Raw genomic sequence first — 23455 nt, 5'->3', positions numbered from 1 at the left:
GCCTCTGGCTTAACACAGCAGATGCGCGAAGACTCCAACAGGTGGCTCCGTGGCGCAATGGATAGCGCATTGGACTTCTAGAGGCTGAAGGCATTCAAAGGTTCCGGGTTCGAGTCCCGGCGGAGTCGCAGTTTTTCCCGACCCCCCGCAGAAATTATTTTCTGACCTCATCGTTTCTTTCCTTTTTTTTCCCTAAACAGTTGAACTTGCCTCTGTTTCTCTGCCCTTTGTCCTTCTGCATTGGACTTCTATGGCCGTTCCACCTAGCCGCTCGCGCGGCTGCGCTCGCCCCCCCGCCCCCTTCCTTAGCTCCGTGGCTCGGGATACTGGGCCCAGCGGACAGCGGAGCCCGATCCAGGAACTGGGAGGAATGGCTCCGGGCGGCGGCCAAACGAGGCCTCGCCGTTTCGGGCCAAAGCTGGCCCGGACCGCGGGTGTTCCGGAGGAGCTGCCCCCCACTCTCTAGCGCGGCGGTGACCACTAGGGAGGGCGCGGGAAGGTGAGAAAATACGCCTACACCGTGACCTGTGCTGTGCAGGCCAACCGCCCTTCCAGCCCCGAAGGCTTCAAAACTGTCACGTACCAGAATCCCAGATGGGGTCAGAAATGCAGATTTCTGGGCGTCACGGAGGGCCTCGGATGGAGTCGATTGGGGATGGGGCCAGGAATCTGCATTTCTGGTGAGAACGCCCGCTCCTCTCTCCCGGGATTCCAGGGCCAAGAGGTCCCAGGTCGGTTCTGCCCGTCAGCTCCCCCAGGCAGTGACTGCTATCTTGTACTCTTCTCCTGACAACTCCTAGGTTTGCGTGGGATCAGGGTTCCACCTCACTAAATGCGAATCAATCAAGTGAATGGACTTTTCAGAATTAATTGTAACAAACATGATGCAAAAAATAAAAATTCCAAAATTGTTTTGAAAAAGGTACAGAGGAAAGTAAGCATTATTGTTCCTATAGCTTATCCTTTCAATTCTCTTTATAAGCTATTAGTGAAAACGGTTTTTTGGAAATATTTTCAGATTTATTTTATGCACATGTCAATTTTATACCTGTTGTCTTTGATGATGATGTTGATATAGGTGATTCCCAGTTGGTAGTGTGCTATACTTGCTCTTTCACTTATTAATATAGGTGGGCCTGCCTTGTTCCATTGTACATATGTGTTGTAATGATTTTACTGTGGAAATGTTTCAGTGAACATGCTTGTTTTTACATTACTGTAGATGAGTGCAAGTATATCTATAGGATAGATTCCTAGGAAGTTGGATTGCTGGGTCAAAGGTTTGTTTGTGCGTTCTTTGGTAGATACTGCCAAATCGCTCTCCTAGAGATTGTACCCATTTTACTCTCACCAGCAGTCTGTGTGAGTGCCCATTTCCTCACAGCCCATGTGTTATCAAACAGGAGAAAAATGGTTTCTAGTTGTAGTGTCAATTCATGTCTTTCATCATGAGGGAAAGCTGGGCATTTTTTCACATGGGGAATAATTTGTGGTTTTTTTTGTGATTTATCTGTTCAGTTTTGTTCATTTTTCTATTTGCATAATTGGTCATTTTCTTACTGGTTTGTGGGAGTCCTTATTATATGTTCTGGAAACCAGTCCTTTGTTTATATGTGTTACAATTATTCCTTCTCAATTGATTTGTCTTTTGATTTCCTATATGGCATTTTATTTTATTGCCTTACAGAAATTCGTATATTTGGATTTACCAATCTTTTCCTTTATGGCTTGTAGGTTTGGGGTTATACTGCACTCAGAATCCTAAATAATTTCATCATGCTTTATTTTAATGCTTTATATGGTTTTATTTTTATACTTAAATTTTTATTTCATCCAGAATATACTTTTGTATAAGGGGAAAGTGGGAATTTGGTCTCAGAATCACTGGTGATGAACACCCTAACCCTCCTTTCCTATACTCACTTATTTGAAATGCCTATTTTTATTATTTTCTAAATTTCCATTTACATTTGGGTGTTTGGACTCTCTATTCTGTTCCATTGATCTGTCTTAATTCTGATTCACCAGAAGTGTGCTGTTTTTATGTCTAGTGGGGCCAATCCTTTCTCATAACTTTTTTTGGATGATTTTTTTGCCTTGCCTATTCTTGAATTGTTTTTCCCACATAATGTTAATAACTAGCAGTTATTTAGCATTTGTTATATACCAGGTACTATTCTAAGTGCTTTATGCATTTTTAAGGCATTTAATCCTCCTGACAACTCTACCAGGTAGATATAATCCCCTTTCATGGAAGGGGCATCTGAAACAGAGAGGTTAAGGAACTTGTCCAGGAATACACAGCTAATAATAAGCAGTATGCCAGGATGGGAACCCAGGAAGGCTGGGTCTTTGGGTAAAACCGTAATTCAGTTTTGTCTTTTCACATGAGCTTTAGTAACAGGTAGTCTGGTTCTAATCTTAGGAGATATTTGTACTGGAGTCATGTTATATATAGATTAATATAGGGAAAATTGAACTAATTATGTTGAATCTTACTATTTAAGAGCAGCAAGGAGGGAAAAAGAACACCTCTGCCTTTCCATTTGTTAAGTCTTTCTATGCTTTTCAGGATTATGTTAGAGTTTTCTATTATATATCTTGAATTATTTGTTAACTTTATTCCTAATTTATCTTTTTTGTTGGGATCTTTTCTTCCATTATATTTTCTAAGTGATTACGGTTTGTATATAAGGCTTTTGGTATTTTAAATAATAAATTTATATACAGCCGTCTTAATTGAACTGTTTTGCTATTTAAAATGGCTTTTAAGTTCCAAACCAATGGATACTACTTCACATCCACTAGGGTGCCTGGAATAAAAAAGACAATAACATGCATTGGCAAGGATGTGGGCAAGTGGGGATATAAAATGGTGCAGTCTTTTTGGGAGAAAGTTTGACAATTAGTCAAAACTTTGTACAGAGTTACTATATAACCTAGCAATTTCACTCCTAGGTATACACCCAGGAGAAGTGAAAGCCTGTGTTAACACAAACATTTGTACATGATTGTTCATAGCAGCATCATGCTTAATAGACAGAAAGTAGAAACAACCCAAATACCCCTCAAGTGATGATGAGTAGATAAACAAAATGTAGTATTATCCATACAGTGGATTATTGTCCAGCAATAAAAAGGAATGAAATACTGATTCATTTTGCAACATGGATAAACCTTGAAAACATTCTGCCAAGAGAAGCCAGACATATAAGACCACGTATTATATGATTCCGTTTAAATAAAATATTCTAAATAGGCAAATCTATTGAGACAGAAAGTAAATTAGTTGTTGCTAAGTGCTGGGGATAAGGGGACTATGAGGTGACTGCTAATGGGGATTTAATGGGATTTTTTTGGAGTGATGAAAATGTTCTGGAATGAGTGGTGATAACTGCTCAACTCTGAATATACAAAATCCCAGTGAACTGCACATTTTAAAGGGGTGAATGTTATAGTATGTGAATTATCTCTCAGTTTTTTAAAAGGAAGTTTTTTTCAGTTAACTATATTGTGTATTTTGGAAATCTATCACCCATAAATAATTATAGTATTTTTTTTCTAATTTGTATGCCTCATTACTATTTCTCTTGCAATAGCATCTCCAGAAAATGTTCGCTTTTGTGATCATGGTGACAGTGGACTGAGTTGTCCTATTTCCCATCATTACAGAAATGCTTCTCCACTACACAGGATGCCAGCTTTTGGGGTTGGTGTGCGCACGTGCATACATGTACACACACACACACCCTTTATCACATTAAGAAACTATCCCTAGTTGTTAGTAATCTATGGAGGTTTTTCTCCTTTGATCTATTAATATTTTGCTGTATATTAAGAGATTTTCTAATATCCAACCCTTCTTGCATTCCTGAAGTGAATCCTACTTGGTTGTGATATATATCTATTTTGGTATTCTAATATTTTGTAATTTTTGGATATTTAGAAAGATTTGACATAATCTTTAGAAAGATTGACAGTTATATCTCTATCATAAATGCAGTCTTATTTAGCATGGCCCCAAACTGGAAATAACCTAGATGTCTATCAATAGTGAAGTGTTTGAAAACAAACAGAAACAGACTCCTAAACACACAGAACAAACTGGTGGTTGCTGAGGGAGGGAGGATGGGCGATAAACAGGAAAAGGAGGTTAAGACGTTCCAACTTCAGCTATAAAATAAGTCACAGGGATGAAAAGTACAGCACAAGGAATATAGTCAAGATTGTCATAACTTTGTATGGTGACAGACGGTAACTACACTTACCATGGTGAGTACTGCTTAAAGTATTGAATTGTCAAATCGCTCTATTGTACACCTGAAACTAAGATATGCCAACTGTACTTCAAAAATTAAAAAAACAATTGAACTGTTTGAAGAAAATATAGTAGAGCCATATAATTGAATACAACACAGACCTTTAAAAAATGAGGAAGATTTATATAAACTGCTATGGAAAAATATCCAAGATAACAAAAAAAGCCGATGTGAAAATGAGAATAATAGGATTCTCTTGTGCTAAATAATGCTAATAATAATAGTAATAATGTGTATTTCTATGATTGTGCATAGAAAATTTCTGTAATCATCTGTAGTTAACAATGCTGGGGCAGGAGGAACAGTGATATGAAGGGGGGTGGGCCTTCTTTATATCTCATTGTAATGTTGGAATTTTTTCATATGAAGTCTTATTCATGTAATAGAAAAAGTTAAGTTTTGAAAGGGTAAAGCAAAAGAACAAAAACAAAACCTAATGTTAACGAAGGGGAAAAACCCATTTGTTCTTACATCACTTTCACATGGGCAGCCTTGATACTGCTTATCCATTAAAGATTTTCTGAACTACATTCAACACTTATTGACTACTCACATTTTACTATATGCTGGATCTCAGCCATAAGTACGCTGTTTAGGAGCTCCTCCTGTTAAGAGTGGAAAAACATGTAAACAAACAAAGTATCTCTTTGCAGTGATTCCAGCAGGTACTGTGTCCTGAAGGTCTTGTACAACATGTTAAGGACTGTGGACTTGACCCAAAAGGTAGTGGGAAAGCACTGAACAGCTTTTTAGGTGGGAAGCTATGTGACTATTCGATGTGTGCTTTCGGTCCCCACTGTGGCTGTAGTGTGGATACCTGGCTGGAACAGTGCGGGAAGCCCACTTCAGGACACTTAAGAGTTGTCCAGGTAAGAAAAGGATGGAGGCTGAAAGTAGGGAGGTGGTTTGGGGAGAAACCCAGAACACAGATAGGCAAAGAATGAGTTTCTCAGAGTCGAAGAAAGCTAGGACGTATTCTCTCCAAGAACTGATGAAGCAAGGTGCCTCTCTAGAGAAGGGAGTCCCGAGGGAAAGGAAAACGTCTCAGTTTTCTAAACAACTGCTTATGCCCACCAGTTTACTTAGGCTTTGCCATTCAGTTATTCCCCAGATCCTAATAATAATTATCCCCATTTTACAGATGAGAAAATTAAGATGCAAGATGTGACAAGAGTAAGAGGAAAAGAGTAGCCTAGAGATGATGGGAAAATATCTGCTCTTCTGAGGCAGGTAGGAAGAGTGCAGGGATACAAGCATGAAGGTCAAGGGAAAATTGAAGGTGTTCATTTTTGAAGACCTGTCTTGTGTTCTTTAACAGCTCTGCCCCACACCCAGGGCTCCAGGAAGGTACAGACGAGGAGAGAGTTGCCTGAAGGGGTGGAGACGCCTCCCGTCTTACTGCTGCCTGTGGTCCGTACAGACCAGAAAGACCAGAGGCCGGGAGTGTTATCATTCAGCTTCCTCCTGATCTGGGGTCTTCTCCATCCATCAGCATTTAAGAAATATTTTACAATCTCATTCATCCTCCATTTCATATATATTTTTGAGTACTAGCTCAGCTCAAACCACCACGGAGGAAAGAACTACACAGGTGAGTGAGATAGAGTGCATTTTCTTGGAGTTCACTCTAGTATGGGATGGGGAGCCATGGATCAATAGTCCCGCTAATTAGGATTGGCTTTCCCTGTGAGTGGCAAGAAACTCAAAGTAACAATGCATTTGGCAAGACAGAGGTTTCTTCCTCATGTGAAAGATCAGGCAGTGGTAGCTATTTGATCAAGAGAGACCCAGACTCCTTTTTATTCTTTCACCTTAAAATGCAGCCTCCTCCTGATGTTCTGAGAAGATTGCTCCTCTCCTGCCATCAGGTCAACATACTGGTTAGTGGGGGAGAAAACAGAGACAGAGTCATTCAAAGCTCATCTCAGGGACACTTCCCAGAAGTTAAACATACTGCTTTCACTCACATCCCATAGAAAGGTGAGAATCATAGTTGTCCCCCCCTCTCCCCACCCCTGCCCCAGGTAGCCACAGTCTCAGCTAAGAAGTATGTGTTTTGTAACTGGTAAAGAAAGGAAAAAAGTTCAGCAGATTCTGTTGGTGATGTGGAAACAGGTATGCAGATACAGTGTAAGGTTAAAATACAAAGGCGACAAGAGTTATACTTCCTAGCTCTGTGACCTCAGGCAGGTTACTTCAGCTCTCTGGGCCTATTTCTTAACTTATATAAAGAGGATAATAGTAGCATCTACTTTATGGGCTTACCTGAGGTTATCTAAATTATTATGTTTTTGTATGTACATACATATATAAACAGTTCCTTAAAAATTTAACTCCCCTCTACATCAAGGCACCCAAGTTGAAGTCAGAAGTGGCAGATTTGGCTGGAAGGGCAGATATTAGATAAAGTAGCCAAGGTTTTGATGAGCTTCATATTCCAGAATTAAGCTAGGACTTGTTCTTCTCAACGTTCATTGCTATTTTGGCAATGTGTTATGTGTATAAATGTGAGTACATACACACATACATACACTTAAGGGAAAAATGTCTTGCTGATAATAGACTTAAGATCAAGAAAGTCTAGTTAACCACAATGTGTGTCTTTTTTTGAATTCTTTTCCCTTACTATGTTATTCCTCTGAACTTCGTGAGTTATGGAGGGTGGAGGATAGGTGTAGGAGAGGAGACTGAACAAAACTTCATACATTTCTTTTCCCTTGGTTGACTACGAGCATGTAGTTTTTTCCTACCATAAAAAAGGTCGAAGAGAGCACCTCTTCATCATTTTTAATATTCTTCATTGGATATGGTAACTAAAATTCTCATGGTATTCTCTTGGGAAAAGCCCTGACTCCAGTTCCCCACCTTCTTTGGAAGAGAGGATGACAGACCTGCATCCTAACAGGGCAAGACTGACTGCATATGTTTTCGGACCTGTTAATACAGCCACTCTCTTCATTTGTAAAGATACAGCCCAGTATCTTGGGTTCACTTCAATCTAGTTAGCAACTCCTTTCTCCTCTGGAGGGGTGAGTAGGAAGGAGGCAGGTGGGAAGTAGAATTTCCTATACACTATGTGTCGAACCCAAAAGAGAACATTACAGCATCCTAGCTAACACGTTAGAGAAGTGTCTTGAACCGCATCCAGATCTACTCAGCTACTAGCTGAATACCACTGAGTGACCTCATCTGAATAGCATGTGGAGCACAAATCACTCAGCCAACCCCTGACCCACCAAATCATGATATATAAAAACACAGGGTTGTTTGGAGTCACTGAGTTTCGGGGGAAAATTTGCTATGCAGTGATAACTGGAACATATACTATACACCACCCATCAGCTGTACCTAAAATAGATTTGCCTTCCTCACTGTTGATGTATTTACTAATAACGTTTTTCCACTTCAGGACCTCTCCATTGTTATCTAACTTCACAACTCATAGCTCATTTTGAGGCTTCTTTGCTAGAACACTGATTTGCTAGGATATTTAATTATAGGTCCTGCTATTTTAGTAACTGGAAGCATTCCTTCTTCACTTTTAAAACTAGAAAGCTTTCTTCCTCACTTTTAACTTATTAATAATGAGAAGACTTGCATCTTACATTTTAATTGGTCAGATGCTTGGGGAACAGCTAATCAGAATGCATTGTTTTGTTTCAGTCCTTCCTGAAAACTTGCAATAAGATGTTCTAGGTTGTTACTGCGACAGTAGTTGTCTGTGATGGACAAACCGAATGGAAAAAGTACCTCTACATACCTGAGAAATGGTATTAACATTTTTTGTTTTCTTGTAACTTACTGTTCCTAAGAGTGGGGGTCCCATAAATTTATCCAAGTTACTCAAGGTTTTATTAAACTTTTCTATGTAGCCCTTAACTCCCCTCTCCCCTTTTCCTTTAAAACTGTGCCATGGCTCTGCAACAGCCAAGTATGGCCTCTCATCAGTTTCTCAGGTCTTAATAATAAGGAATAAATGTTTCCCTAAAGCAGTTTTTATATCAATACTGCACACAGACCTGATTTTTCTGTGAGACACTAGGGAGCTCAGGGCCCACCTTTACCAACTGTGACAGTTTCATTGAACTGTTTACTAACTTCACCCTGGCTTCATCTGATTTCTACCATCCTCCTTTTCTGCTTCCTAATTTCCTGACTTAAAAAAACGAGCTGTGTCAGAAGCATTAATTTAAAAAGCGGTCTTAAAAGCCTGTGCAACAAGATGGGGCGTTTCAGACATCTTTCAAGGTCTCACAGTGTGTTGAAGTCCCTCTTATCAGCACACTCTGGGTCGGCACTTATATGCTTTGTAATGCTTTTCACCTGAGGAGTCAAGCTACTTTCTTAGTCGTTAAGCCTTAGTTCAGGTGAACTGAGTTCAGGGACACAAGGCAAAAATCACTATAACCTCTTTCTCCACAGAACTGCTTTGCTTAAAAACAAAGGACAAATACATTATACAGATATTTGTAGAAGGCTGGGAACACTAAGATTTCCTTCTGACCTTTACCTAACAATTATACTTAAGAGATATCTTTCTTTAGTTTTGAAGGTTTAAAATAAATTTAAGATCCTATTTGAAATGAAGAAGCTATAACATATTATCAGTTTTAATTCCTTGCAATACATGTTAATAGAGGTGACCTTAAATGATTTTTAGTTGTATCGCTTATTTCACTGAATAAGTGTTTTGGAATTGTTAAAAACTCTTCTTTTTGTTCCAAGTTATTTAAGTGGCTTTACAAAAGTACATATAATGGAAGTAAAACTAAAAATGAATCCACGGAGACCAGACAAAAGAGAGCATGTTAAAATGTAACTAAAAGTAAATACTCGGAACACCTCTAAGGTTGCTTAGGGACTGAGCTGGACTTGGCCCTTGGCTTCAATTCTCTTTCCTCACCACTGCCTCCTAACCCAGAAGGCTCTAATGCTTTTTTGTGTGGCAAAGATCAGAGGTCACTAATCTTGTTTTTCTTGTAATATGCACTGTAATGTCACAGATACTTGGCACAGCTGCAGTTTTCAGGTACCAAACAATTTAACCTATCGTGGCATTCATGAGTCAGAAACCATCACGAATAGAGTAGATAAGAAGCCGATCCACACCTCAGCCCTGAGAAAAAATTGGGCAAGTCCTCAACCCTCCGTGCAGAGACATCATACCAAATGATTAACAATTTTTAGTCTTCTTACAGCAAAGTAGCATGAGTTTAAGCAGTGTTCTGAGAACAGCGACTCCTTCTGGAAGAATCTGCAAAGGGTAAACTAATTTATTTCCTCTTGTTTTGATATTTAATTCTCTCATAGTGGCTCCTTATTTTACCCACTGGAAACCAAAACTTAATATTCTTGGAATAAAAGTTTTTCTGTAAAGGAGAACAGATAAGAGATACTTGCCTAACTCCACCTATGAATGCCAGTGTCCGTTCTATTACTAGGTTGGTTAGGATCCCAAGCATTAAACACAAAATACGAGATTTTGTATTTACTGAAATCTCAAGGAGCAGTTTGCTGGGAAAACAGAGGTTCCATAAATGATGACATTAAAGGGAAGAACCCACTAAGAAGCGTTATAAGAGAGGGCCAGCATTCCTTGGGTGCCACAAGTAGGTTAGCCAGGATGCATACTCCTGCCATTGGAGGAGATAAACGGAACCACTTTAAAACTATTCATGGCCAAGTTAAATAATAATACACCTGGATTTAATCCTAGTACACCTGGAACACAACACTAAAGCTGGATACAATCTTTCCTCCTGTTTTAGTTGCTAGGGAAAGAAAGCAGTTCTGCGTCTTCTACGTTTAACCCAGACTTTCTGGGAAGTCTTCATTACCTTTTTAAGTCTTTTTTATAGTTTCATTTAGTTTTTCAGTTATCTTTCAAACTCCAAGAATATTTTGGTTCCAACTATGACTTTTATACTTGCAACAAGCAGATCTCTAGCTTTACCAATTTTCTGGACCTAAACTTGGGAAAGGACATTTCCTGTCTACCATCTCCCCGCTACACACGCACACACACCCCTACGTGTGAATTGCAGCACTGTTTAGCTTTATTATGTAATTTTAAAGTTTTTTTTTGGTATATGTTAACAAACTTTATACTTTCTAAATGTTTTTTAATTCAACTTTCTTTAAATAAGTGTTGAAAACTGTACAGAAATGTTAATCATCTTAAGATGGTTGAGGTTTCCCTTTTTCTCCCTCAAAGAGTCTAAGCATGGGTGGGTCTTTTGTAGATACACTTGCTTTTATCCCAAGGGGTACGTGATTGATTCTCCCTCAAGTCAACTTTCAGACAGAGCCAGTCTGTATCAATTTGTGTGATGGTGTTAGTTTTCAAAAACATCTGGAGTTAACAAAGGGAAATGTAAAATACGTGGCTTGCTTGGTGAATCTTAATTGCGAAATTTCTTCTTCTTTCGAAACTTCTTTCCTGCTGCATTTGCTGCTTTTTCAGCCATGATTTCTGAGTACTTCCTTCGGTTATATCTAAAAAGAAAACCACACCTTTAAGTTCTACAGTATGACATTAGAAGTTAATGTAATGGGGGTGGTATAACTTCTAATTCCTCAAAACATTTTTTGCACTCTCACTGTTTTATTACATTTGTGTAAGTTGCACCATTATGAAGCTGTACCCGGAGCTGGGAGACTTGAGCCCTGAACAAGACAACCACAGTCCCTACCCTCATCGAGCCTGCAGTCTATTGAGAAAAAATGGCTACTGTAAGGGAGGGCTTTTGAAAACTTTAAGCCACTGGAGACCCATGCACTGTATCTAGTTATCCAGATGGTATCAGAGGCTTTAAACATTTTTGTAGGATGAAAATGTAACAGCAGCAGACTAATGCAGAAGCAGTATGAGGCTCTATCTACCTTTAAGCCAGATATGAAAGAGATCTGCACTAAATTTGTTTTGTTTATGAAAATATTTGTTAATGTGCAATGGGGTATTTTTAAAGGAATTCATAAATATTTTTAAGGTTTCTTAATTTTAATCGCCATTATGGTAAATACTGATAAATGTAGTACACAAAAGTTCAAAAGGAGGACTTATGAGTTAATTAGGAAAAAGTAAAAATCCTCTAACCTATAAAATTTCTTTGTTCTAGACCACTTTCACGGTGTTACATAAATCTGTTATTACTAGAGCTAAGGATTAGCTAATATTCTCTCTAAAAGAGAAACATTAAAAAAAAAAAGGCAGGGAGTGTGCCGCCTGGGTGGCTCAGTCAGTTGGGTGTCCGACTCTGTTTTAATTCACTCAAGTCATGATCTCACAGTTCGTGAGCTGGAGCCCCATGTAAGGCTCAGTGCTGGCAGAGTGGAGCCTGCTTGGGATTCTTGGTCTCCCTCTCTCTCTGCCCCTCCCTGGTGTGCACACTCTCTCAAAAATAAACATTAAAAAAATAAAACAGAAGCTATTTAAGCCCATTACAATTTTACAGCTCACTCAATCTCCCAAGAAGTCAGCAGCACAATTTACACACATTCTAACAAACCTAAGATTACATTAAAAATGAAACAAAACCAAATCAAATGTGTTCAAACTTCAGTGACATTAAAGTAATATAGACTGCTGCACACATAGGATGTTACATATGAACCCAGTGGTGACCACAATAAAAAACCATAATACACAAAAATAAAGAGAAAGGAATCCAAGCATAATACTAAACAAAGCCATCAAACAGTAAGGGAAGAGAGCAAGAGAAGAAGGAACAGAGAAAATCTACAAAAACAACCAACATTCTACACTGCACAGGACAGTCCCCCCTAATAAATAAGTTATCTCATCAAAATGTAAATAGTGCTGCTGTGCTAAAGCATTTAAAAATTACCTGAAATTTAAGTTTATATATGCTCTAAAGGAAAGCATATATAATTCAAAGTGAAACATAAATTCCTTTACCTTCTGAACTCAGAATCAGCCAGCAGTTCTTCCACAATAGTTCTCTTCCTTTGTTTTTTGGGAATTCGGGAATGGTAGAAGTCAGCTGGATTGTCAACAATGGTTCCAATCTATGAGCAAATGATTGACATAAGTCCTATAATACTTGAATGCTAAGTTGCCTGCATTTTTCAGGGTAGCTCTAACAAAGTGTATTTATAGAAAGGAATGGAAAACCCAACTTAAATTATATTGATATTAAAGTTAGTTTTGCCATTTTTTAAAGCAAAAATAAGTCCCCTATTCAATTGGCATTGGGTCCTACTAATGACATTTCATTGGACTTTATAGTAAAGCCACAAATCCTTTTGTGAAATTTAGTGCTAGGCATTAGAGCAAATTCTTGATGAACAGTGTAACTAGAAAAGTGGGACAGAGAATATGAACTCTTTCACATTTTAGCTTCTCAGTGAAATTGACAAATTCTACTACACACCTGTTTGATTTCATAGGTTATCATAAATGCTCCCTTCTTAGTAACCACTCTGCATTTGTTCATACATTCAACTAAGTAAAATTTACTGTGTCTACTATGTGCCAAGTACTGTGCCAAGTGTTCGGGAAACAAAGACAAAGAGCATCTGGTTTCTGCCAGGAAAGAGCCCATAGTCTTAAGGAAAATCCATAGACAGGTAACTAAAAGATTAAAGCATAACTTAATTATTATGCTGAACAAAACACTGTAGATGCCATGAAAAAAGAAGTTGACCAATTCTACCTAATGGAAGTCACCGTTTCACAAGGATGACATTTTAGCTTAGATTTGTATGGACAAATTCCACCAAGCAAACACAGCAGAGCCAAGCATGTCATGCAAAGTCTGAATGCCAAGGCCAGTCTGTGCATATTCTGAAAAGACAGTGACTGAGTGTGTTGGAGCTTAAGAGGGCTATGTAACAAAAGGTTTGAGTTGAATGCAGATTGTAAAGACTCTACCCTCTATGTCATAAAGAAACATAGAAAGTATCATTGCATGAGATCTGTGGTATCATTGAGCAGAGGTGTATCATGAACAGAGCACCTTTTTTTTTTTTTTGGTAAAGAACAGATGATTGGCTACAATGTGAAGGACAGACTACAAGGGACAGCAGACCCGGAGGAGTACTGTAGTAATTCAGATGACTCACAGGAAAGGTAGTCAACAAGAACAGACGGAAGTTGACAGCCACCAGAGGGCGAATCAACTGGATTTTCATCTGCAAACACTTTTAACTTATTTTCAACATTTGCCTGGAGATGACCCTCTACTTGGGAGAAGGAAGAGTTTGGTGCAAATGATTCCCTATTTCCTTCTCTATCCTGTAAGGATTCTTGCTGTTAGGCTAATACTATTTTTACATGAATACACTCAACTTACAGGTTCTGTAACTTTTAGAGATATGACCTGTAAACTTTGTGACCATTTGCAACACCTTCTCTCTCTAGAGAACGCCATTACAAGCTGGTTGCCAAATGGGTTGCGACCATTATTACACAGCCTAAGCAGATGTGCATCATAAATATTCATGCATGTTCAGAGTAAACATAAAACTATAGTGCTCTCCAAACTAAAATCCACAAAACATCACCACCATTACAGTTTCATACCTGGAAGTACTTGGGGAAGCCATCCCTATCATTTTTCTTATAAAACCTTTTTGGGTCCATACTAGCTCTCATCTTCAGTGCTTTGAGATCGTTTTTAAGTTCATCTGTCAATTCTGGAGCTTTCATACCAAACCAGCCATCACCTGCTGTTTTTTGTCGTTCTTTCTGAAATTCAGATTTCAAGAACAATTAAACCGAAAATTCTGACTTTAATAAGCAGTGTATAAACTATACCTCATTCCCTCCAAAATTATATACACAGAAAATTTCATGAATTAAAAACAAATGAGGTTACTTTATAGGATTAGTCCTTAGATTCACCTTTCATAAAAGAAACTGAGTCACAAGTGTTTTACTTTGGTAAATCAGGCATAGTATTATCAATTTCATAAATGAGGGTTCCTTAAATTTTTATTGTATCTTAGTAAGAAATTGCTGACTTGCCAGAGAAGAACCCACACCTGCAATCTTTATTCTGTAATATACAGCCTACACAAGAGATAGTGGATAAGAACATTTTCACTTCTGGAGCTTATATGTAATGTAAAATATTAACATTTTTATGTTACCCAGGTCACCCAGGTGACTCAAAGTCACTTAGTCTGACCAGTCCAGAAATTTATATTTTTTCTAAAATTAAAAAAAATTCTTTGAGAAACTGCCAGCAAGTTATTTACCTAATTTTATTTTTTACTCATACAACATTACATAGTGTCTACTACATGCCTGAAATGATCCACATTAGTGCTGAGACATTATTGGGGCACCACCCTCAAATTTCCTTCAAGCTCCTTTGATAACTTTATGCTTATCAGTTGAAATGGTGGGTGGAAACAATCCCCAATTTTTACAAAAGAAAATAGTTACTAGGGGCGCCTGGGAGGCTCAGTTGGTGAGCATCTGACTTCAGCTCAGGTCGTATCTCACGGATCTGGAGTTGGAGCCCTGCATTGGGCTCTGTGCTGACAGCTCAGAGCCTGGAACCTGCTTCAGATTCTCTCTCCATCTCTCTTTGTCCCTCTCCTGCTTGCACACTCTCTCTCTCTCTCAAATATAAACATTAAAAAACAAAAACGAGAAAATAGTTTCCTACCCTTCTCAACGGGCAGACTATAGAGACCCAGGTTTTTACATTAAGTTCCCTACAACAGCCTACAACGGAGCTCTTGGCTCTCTGTGAGCAATACTATAAACCAAGAGGTATGGACAGTGACCTTATATGCTGGCTGCCTAAGAAGGGGGGAAAAAAGGTGTTCGTGTGCACCACCTGGTGCACTTTCACCAAGTGAAAATTTGTATAGAATGTGTTTATGAAGCTGCATTTTATGGGCCCTTAAAATTTTGTGACAACTCTTTGCAAATACATTTTTTTTTAAGATTTAATTTTTCTTACATAATCTCTGCACCCAATGCGAGGATAGAACTCATAACCCTGAGATTAAGAGTCACATACTTTACTGGATGAGCCAGCCAGGTGCCCCCAAAATAAGTATCTTTAAATTATACAACCATGGTGTATAAGCTTAATTATATAGTCAAACACATCTAAACATTCCAAATAATGAGAGCCACTATACTTACTCTGCGTTTTTTCTGAAGTTGATACTTTGATTCACTATATGGTGGGACACAGTAGTTTTTTTCAAAATCAGGAGTAATGATGGATTTCTGCAAAAGCTACAAACATGCTAAATTGGTTTTAAAAATATCAGAATATCATATAATCTTTTCCTACATCTTTTACCTTCTAAGAAAAACATCTCCCACACTGGCTACTCCAAACCTATCAGCCCTCTTTATGCACAACCGTACTACTGCACAGTTGTTTTAGTCCGTAAGTTTGTAAATTATATCACAATATAAATGCTGTAGAAGGCAAACTGAACGATTATTTTAGGAAATTTCATCTTAAATTTCTTTTTCTAAACTGAATCGGCACACATCAGATATACTTTAATTTGTCTAACTTGTTTTTATGGATTTGCAACCAGCCACTTGCATCAAACAACTGGATAATAAAGCAACAGGAAAAATGCCATAACAGCTATAGAAATCTCTGAAAAAAACAAGCCTTTAGTAGGTTCTTTTGATGTTGGTAAAACAGCTTCCTCTGATGAGGAGATATTATTAAATACAGTGATATAAATTTGATTAAACAACATATAATTTATGTTATATCAACAAATCATCCTGTCTAGATAAATCTGCTTTTTACAGTTCAGCAACATAGCTTAGACACTCTTTTAATGTCAGTTCACATGTAGATCTTCATACTTTTCAATAGCTGTTACGCACTATACTTTTTCTTCTGACATTTAAGTGTCCGTCAAATCTTTTCCCATTCAACACTGTAAACATCATCTCTGCACACTTGTGGTGATTTCTGTAAGATTCTAAGTTCTGACAGATATTGCTAAATTGCCTTGTATTCAAGTAAGGTTAAATCCTACCAACGGTTAATCAATGTCTTTTTCTTTACATGGCTGCCAACACTAGGTATCATCTTTTTGTGTGTCCTCAGTGTTGCCTTATGGCTGTTTCCGTTTGCTGTTGATCATCTTTTTGTGTATTTAGTAGCTATGTGTAAGTCTTCTGTGGGAGATACCTGTACTTTTGGAGGTTCTTTTTCATTTTTCTATATGGCTGTTCTTAACAATTTGTAAAAATCATTTTATCTCAGGGTATTAACCTGTGGTTTTCTACTTCTCTTTGTTAAGGTGTTCATTGTAGAAGTTTTGAAATTTTGTGTAGTTAAACCTGTTAATCTTTTCCTAAATGACTTCTGCTTTTGTCTGCATAGGATACATAAATATCGTCATAATACTATTTATATGTTACTAAAAAGTGCTTCGGGGTAATTAGTCCTCTCCCATAGTATAAGAACTAAAGAAAACTGCTCCTTGGCCCTCAAAATAGTTCACAGAAGTATTAATTTGGTCAGTAATGTTTGAAATTAATCAATTCAGAAATCCTCAATTCAGGTTCAGGCCTAGAAATTTGTGGGTAGTAGAGTAGTAATCTAGACTTGATCCTTCCACTCAGAAATGAGAGCATAACATTTACTTAGCAAGTTTTTAAGAGCTTGTTTTGTGTCACGTACTATAGTGTGAAAGTGTCTGTGCGTGGGGAGGGGTGTAAATGGGGTGGGGGGTGGATGCCACTGACAAGTAGTGGGTAGAGGCTAGGGATGCCACTGCACATACTACCGTGAGCAAGAGACACCCTCCCACAACAATGAGGTGTCTAGCCCAAAGTACCAGTATTGCAGAGGTTGAGGAATCCTGTTTTAGAAATATAAAGCTAAAAGACAGCAAAATAACAATTACACAACCATGCGATCAATAACAAGTCAACTCTATACTGGGTGTTGCAGAAGCACAGAGGAGGTGGTGGAAAGGACTAGAGTCAGAGAATGTCTCCCAAAGGCAGTGATCTATGAACTCTGTACTGGACTTGGAGAGGGCAGGACATGTTCAGGGAATGCAGCACGGGAACACAGCTGAAGGAAAAGAAGCAACTTGATTGTTCTGAAGAACCACTGAAGGACTTCAGCAGGAGAACTGCATGGTTAGATTGGTGTTTGTGTGTGTGTTTTTTAAAGTAATCTCTATACCTAATATGTGGCTTGAACTCACAACCTGGAGATCAAGAGGTATACGCTCTTATGACCCAGCCAGCCAGGTGCCCAGATTTGTATTTTTAAAGAGAGAAACCTAGCACCTGGAGGATGGCTTGAAGAAAAGAATAAAGAGGCTACTGCAGTAGTCTAGATGAAAAAACAAAGCCCTGCACCAGCCAGTGACCGTGGGGTGAAAAGGAGGGAACAGAGGACAAAGTATGTAAGCAGCAGCATCTCTTCGGCTCAGTGACTGACTGCAAAAGGAAAAGAGATTTTGGCATCATTAACCAGCAGAGAATACTGAAGGAGTTGGTTCCGGCCGGAAAGAGAAGGAGAGCTCTATCAGTGAGGTCGAATGCCTGAGCAAATCTGGAAGAACAGTCAACAGGCAGAAAAGACCTAAAGGGACGACAAGGCTGAAAAGTACCGATTCGGGGAAGCCACGCGAGGTTGTGACTAAAGCTGAGGGTCTGGGTGAGTTTGCCGACCCTGGAATTTCCTTCTGAAATTATATGTACGATTTTAGGTCTATGTGCACATATGTGTTTTTCCTGGTGGGCAGAAGTGGGCACCCAGTTTTCAGATTCTCAACAGCATCCCTAACAGTTAAGAACTAAAAACAGGGCAGGAAAGGAGAAGAAAACACAACCCCTGGGATAACTGGTGGGTGCAAAAAGAGGACTGCTGATCCTGTATTAATTTATTTTTCTAATGTTATCTTTTAAAGCTAGCACTCTGAGGGGAAAAAAGGAGCACAGTAGGCTAATGTGATTTTCCTGCAGGAAAACTAATCTCTTATCAAGAACTAATCGTTTCTAGAAGTGACTGCTTAGTTCTATGAAAACCGACAGGACACTCCATGTAACTTACCGCATCTTTCTTTTTCTCCTTGATCTGTGTTAGGGTACTCTTTTTTGACTGTAGTTTGTCTGCATTGAAATTAATATACAAACCACCCAACTGCTTGATACTCAAACCAGGGTCTATGCTGCTGCTTGTCAACTTCAGACTGAAAGAGAAACGATCGATTAAAGATCAAATGAAAATAACGGAGACTGGATTTTTATTATGTTTTTAAAGGTTTTTTTTTTCTTTTTTTTTTTTTTGAGAGAGAGAATGGAGAAGAGAGAGAATCCCAAGCAGTCTCTGTGCTGTCAGCGCAGAGCCTAATGCAGGGCTTGAACTCACAAACTGTGAGATCATGACCTGAGCTGAAGTGGGACGCTTAACCTACTGAGCCACCCGGGTGCCCCAAGACTATATTTTTCAAATCACATTTTTCCTTCTCTCCTTTACTGCCAATGACATCCCCCCCACCCCGCTACAATAAAAAGAAAGAATATCTTACTTTTACAGTGGATTCTGAAAAACTGTGAATACACGTTTTAAATCTAACAGAACAATTCAGAAGCAAATTCTGGCATGAATACTGAATGAAAAAAGTCTTTTTGGATTTATTCCCCAGATTTTCTTAAAGAGGAGTAAGATCACATGCCAATGCACTTCATAAAGGGATTTTATAAAGAAAAGAATCAGAGGAGATATATCTGGCAGTTTAGCTCAACTTCACATACAGGTAGTGAGTTAAATATACATACCTCCATCTCTAATACTAATGAGAAAGGTTCTGAACTTCCAAACGTTTTTCTGGGTAACTAAGGGCATTTGGTAAAGCTTCTAAATCAGTGAGTTTTAAACAGTGGTGAACATCTATCTGTATTTCCACTGGAGGTTGTTAAAAATACAGAAGTCACACCCCAGACCTACCAAATGAGAATCTCTACAGTTTGGTCTGGGCTCCTGCTATATTTATGTAATAAGAATTTCTACTTTTACATTACTGAAAGGTCCTTTTTATAAGCAAATACATTTGGACTTATAGTTACTTTCTTCCCTAATTATTCATATAAACGGCAGTTGAAAGCTTTGATCAACCTCGGCTGGTAAGTGAAATCATTCTACTGCAGTGGTTTGGCAGTGATTCTCAACCCTAAAGGTACAGAAGAATTATCCTGGAGAGCAGTGTGACTTTAGAAAAACAAAATGCCCGAGGCTAGCCTCAGAGATTGATTTCACTGGTTTAGAGTGAAGACTGGGCATCCATTAATGTACCGACCCTTACCAGGGATGTCTGTATTTCCAGTGGACTCACTGCCACCAGGGACCTGTGCCTGGAAAAACAAACTTAAAACAGAAAAAAAGAAACTAAAGCAATAGCCCCAAATGTTGGTACTGGGTGACTGGCGGATTATAGGTGATTATTTTTCTCCGGCTTTTCTCTATTTTTCAACTTCTCTACGATCCACATGGAGGGGAGTAAAGTTCCTTTTTTTTTCTTTTTATGTTGTTCTGAACTATCACGTAGGAAAATCTTAATAGATGATTTCTAATAGATCACTGGTGGGAGAAATATGTAACAAAGGCACTAGCATAGACTAGGGAAATGGTGGATAAAAGAGCTCTTTCACAGAGAACCTGAAGCAGGGGCTCCTGGGTGGCTCAGTTGGTTAAATGGCTGACTTCTGCTCTGGTCATGATCTCATGGTTTGTGAATTTGAGCCCCACATCTGGCTCTCTGCTGTTAGCGCAGAGCCTGCTTCAGATCCTCTGTCCCCTTCTCTCTCTGCCCGTTCTCCGCTCATCCTCTCAAAAAATAAACATTCAGAGAAAAAAAGAACATGAGACAGTAATTTTCTCGATTCCTATGACTTCTAATATTTTATATTTTTATGGCAAATTAGCCACTTGAAATATGTATCAAAAACTTTAAAAAATAAAGAAAAAACTTACAGTTTAGACTTTGTGCTATTTAGTAAGTCGTCTTCATCACTAAACTCATCATCTTTATCTCTGTCATGGTCGGATGGTTCTTCACTTTTTTCATCCTCTTCCTCTTTTTCTTCCTCGGTGGCAACCTCACTTGCCTTGTCTCCCTCATCCAGGTAAAAGTGTTTATCAGTACTCAATCCGGGAGTTGTGTCAATGACAAACAATGGGTTGTCACAGGACATGTTTTCTGAGTCTCCATTTAATGACTCTTTTTGACCATTATTTTCAACAAAGCACACAGTGTCCTCTTCGTTCTCACTGTTTTCAGACTGCTGGCTCTCATCACTGCTGAGAACTAAGAAAACAGAGTCACCTTTATCCAGAGATGTGTTGAGCTCAGACTTGAACAGTCTGGTCTCACACTCAAAATCTCCATCCCTTTCTTCATTTATGTCGTCACGGATGCCTGTAACTGTGCACTCTTCTTCATCACTGCCACCACCAAAGTCTGTCAGGTCACTTGTTTTTATGGTGTTCTTCCTCTCTTCACTCCACCTGTCCACTTCCACCACTGCAAATGTCTGAGCTAATGATTTCATGATAGCCTCACAGTTCAGATCTGTGGGCTCTGAGGCAGTTTTGTTATTTTGCGGGGTTGACTGCCTTTGCGAAACTAACTGCTGAATGCTAGTGTCCTGAGGTTCAGAAAGGCTCTCCAACTGAGAATTTTTCTCATTTCTTTCTTTTTCCTCTTTTACCATTCCTTTGGCTTCTTCATCTATATTCTTACAATTCTGCTTTGTTACTTCTTTGAGAGGTGCAACACTGGCCTGTTTTTCCTCTCTTGTGTTAAGATGTTGATGTTTTTGCACTGTTTTCTTTTTCCCTGAATTTCTGTGGAAGGAATCATCAAAGTCCTTATACATTTCATTACTGTAGAAACTTTGCTTATTTATCTGAGAAGGAGATCTTGCAAGTAAACAAGCTGTTTGTCTGGAATCTGAATCCTCTGAATTCATTGGCAAATTTATAATTTGCTTTTCAGTTTCTGGTACAATATTAGTATTTTTCTCCTCAGTGTGTGACTGTGATTTCTTCTGCATACTTCTTGTTCTCATAGATGTCACCCCAGAAATTGAAGAAATGTCTGAGTATGATGACTCGGCATCAGAAATAGCTTCTGCATGCAATTCTTGGTTTGGCTCTCTCAGGGATTTAGTCTTACTTCTTCTAGTTCTTGTAATTATTAATGTGGGCGGCACAATTCTAGAAATACCTGAGGTATGTGATTCAGCTTCAGAGTCATCTGCTTCTTCTTCCGCAGGAGACTGATTTATTGGAGTTATTTTAGGCCTTTTCCTAACAGTAGACACTGGGGTGCATGCAACTAAGATCTGCCGTCTCCTAGTTACTCTTAAAATGGGATCCTGGAGTTCGGTCACAGAAGAACAATCTGACTCTGCCTCAGAGGTCTCTCCATCAGTAGATGGTTTGCTTATCTCTGGTAATGAGACTGTAGTTCTGCTCTTCCTCTTTTTGCTATTAGGAACTCTAGGGACTGGACTTTGTTTCCTAGCGGTTTGTGACTCAGCAGTCGTTGGCTCACCAGCTGGAGATTCTTTCCTGGCTTTTGGATGTGCCTCAATTCTTTTAGCAGCAGAATTCTGTAAGTCAGAACAAATACACTGTAATTCAGGTAGGGCTGGAACTATGGCAAAGCGAGTGAAATGCTCCTTTCAGGAGCAAATTTTAAGAGTGAACTTAAAAACTCAATTAGCAAGATTGTTATTACAAAGACAATCACCACCGACGATTAAAGAAAAAAAAAAAACCTGGATCTGCCCCCGCATTTGCAGGACCCTGCCTCACAACAACCCATACCCAAGATTTTAAAAACTAAAAATAAAAGACGCACTGGATCTGACTCTGCATTAGGAAGACCCTACCTCACTCTCCTCCCCAAGACCTAGATATAACTTTAGGGAGTAAAACAATTAAGTGAAAAAATTCCACACTGAATCATCAAATGCCAAATAGGCTTGGTGGACCTGCATTCCGACACACACACAGAAGAGAGAAGAAGGGAAATAGGAACTCTGAGCACAGATGTGTTTAGGAACACACACACCAGTGGACTCGGTCGCGGCCCTTACCTTAGGTACATAAAAGAATTAACGCTCCATTCACTGCGCCGCAGAATCAGAGCAGAGGACCACTAGCGCCACTGACAGCCACCAGGCGGCGTCACTGGCGCTCTTCCCCTCCCCCCCCACCCCCACGGCCGACTTAAAGAAAGTGCTGTGGGGCCATTACCAGCTCCCCACGTGAAAACACGGCCACCTTCTTTTCAACCCTAATTAGACAAACACTTGGTCGCCGAAATTAATCCTCCCGCGGACGGTGTTAACAGGTTAAAAGGCCTCAGCCGTGCACCGGCGCTACGGAGGCGTTCCACCCAAAGCAAATTACCTGACCTCTCTGTCACCTGCTGAGGACTGCCTTAAAAGATCACAGCGAGGACCGCAGAGGAAGCTACGGGCTTGGCGACGGGCCTGAAACAGGCAGCGCGCCCAGCTCGGGCCCTTCCCGCCGCTCCTCCTCACGCTGCTCCGCCGCGCCTGCGCGCCGCCCCCGCACCCTAGGCGCCGCTCTGCGAGGCAGCGCGCGGAAACGACGGCCCTCTGCGATCCCCTACCTTCTGCTGAGAGCTTTCGGCCAACGTGGCTTGGATCGCGGCCTGAGGCCGCCCGGACCTGGTTACCACCATCTTCCCGACTCGCGGGCACCTCGCTTCCGGCGCCCCGGAAGTGCGTCAAAGAAGCGACTTGCTAGCATTTTCCGCGAGGATTCGGGAACTAGCGAGAATCTCGTACCAGCTTCCGGCCCGCCGACCCAGGGATTCCCAAGGCCACGGCTTCTAGCGTTAGCTGCGATGAGGTGCGAGACAGATCAACTGGCCTTCAGCGCGTAGAGACCTTGGTGGGGGCGGTGAAACCCGCAGTGACGGAGGGCCCCGTGCCGGTTCCACAAAAATTGGAAAATCACATCTTCTTTCCAACTTCATCCTCTAATTTGGCAGTTCTAAAGGTCTTAGTGTAGTCACGGGTGTGACCTAAAGATCATTTGCATTATTTATAATACCATTTTTTTGGGGGGTGGGCAACATCCTGCTCTTATTCGTAAAGTTAAATAGTAATAAAATTG

General features: G+C 39.7%; 1 protein-coding gene, 1 long non-coding RNA gene and 1 other non-coding gene across 4 annotated transcripts; 2 read left to right on the top strand and 1 right to left on the bottom strand.

Annotated features, from left to right (window-relative positions):
* Positions 1–43: 43 nt before the first annotated feature.
* TRNAR-UCU (transfer RNA arginine (anticodon UCU)) lies at positions 44–128 on the top strand. The gene is given in 2 exon segments: positions 44–80; positions 93–128. It is a non-coding gene; the product is annotated as a tRNA-Arg (tRNA).
* Positions 129–4616: 4488 nt separating this feature from the next.
* Positions 4617–13927, top strand: LOC144216715 (uncharacterized). 2 transcript variants are annotated; one of them, XR_013330725.1, is made up of 5 exons: positions 4617–5188; positions 5461–5549; positions 5638–5910; positions 9518–9582; positions 13325–13927. It is a non-coding gene; the product is annotated as an uncharacterized LOC144216715 (long non-coding RNA). The 2 variants fall into 2 exon arrangements; XR_013330724.1 differs by having other exon boundaries at positions 13320–13927.
* Positions 9905–23060, bottom strand: DNTTIP2 (deoxynucleotidyltransferase terminal interacting protein 2). The gene is made up of 7 exons (XM_077746167.1): positions 22947–23060; positions 20273–21915; positions 18353–18491; positions 15445–15540; positions 13864–14028; positions 12238–12347; positions 9905–10814 (listed from the first exon to the last, which is right to left on the bottom strand). Exons 1-7 carry the CDS (start codon positions 23016–23018, stop codon positions 10721–10723), a joined length of 2319 nt encoding a protein of 772 aa, XP_077602293.1. The 5' UTR covers positions 23019–23060; the 3' UTR covers positions 9905–10720.
* Positions 23061–23455: the final 395 nt, after the last annotated feature.

The sequence above is a fragment of the Crocuta crocuta genome, unplaced genomic scaffold (genome assembly GCF_008692635.1).
Source record: "Crocuta crocuta isolate KB4526 unplaced genomic scaffold, BGI_CrCroc_1.0 scaffold48, whole genome shotgun sequence".
Lineage (NCBI taxonomy): Eukaryota > Metazoa > Chordata > Mammalia > Carnivora > Hyaenidae > Crocuta > Crocuta crocuta.
The sequence above is the reverse complement of the archived record's forward strand: the minus strand, read 5'-3'. Positions and strand labels throughout refer to the sequence as shown.

Bases quoted from the DNA above. Each gene is read 5' to 3' on its own strand.
- DNTTIP2 (XM_077746167.1), bottom strand. From the start codon at position 23,018: ATGGTGGTAACCAGGTCCGGGCGGCCTCAGGCCGCGATCCAAGCCACG. The intron at 21,916-22,946 runs GTAGGGGATCGC...TCTGACTTACAG, and splicing joins CCGAAAGCTCTCAGCAGAAG to AATTCTGCTGCTAAAAGAAT. The intron at 18,492-20,272 runs GTAAGTTTTTTC...TTTCTCTTTCAG, and splicing joins AATAGCACAAAGTCTAAACT to TCTGAAGTTGACAAGCAGCA.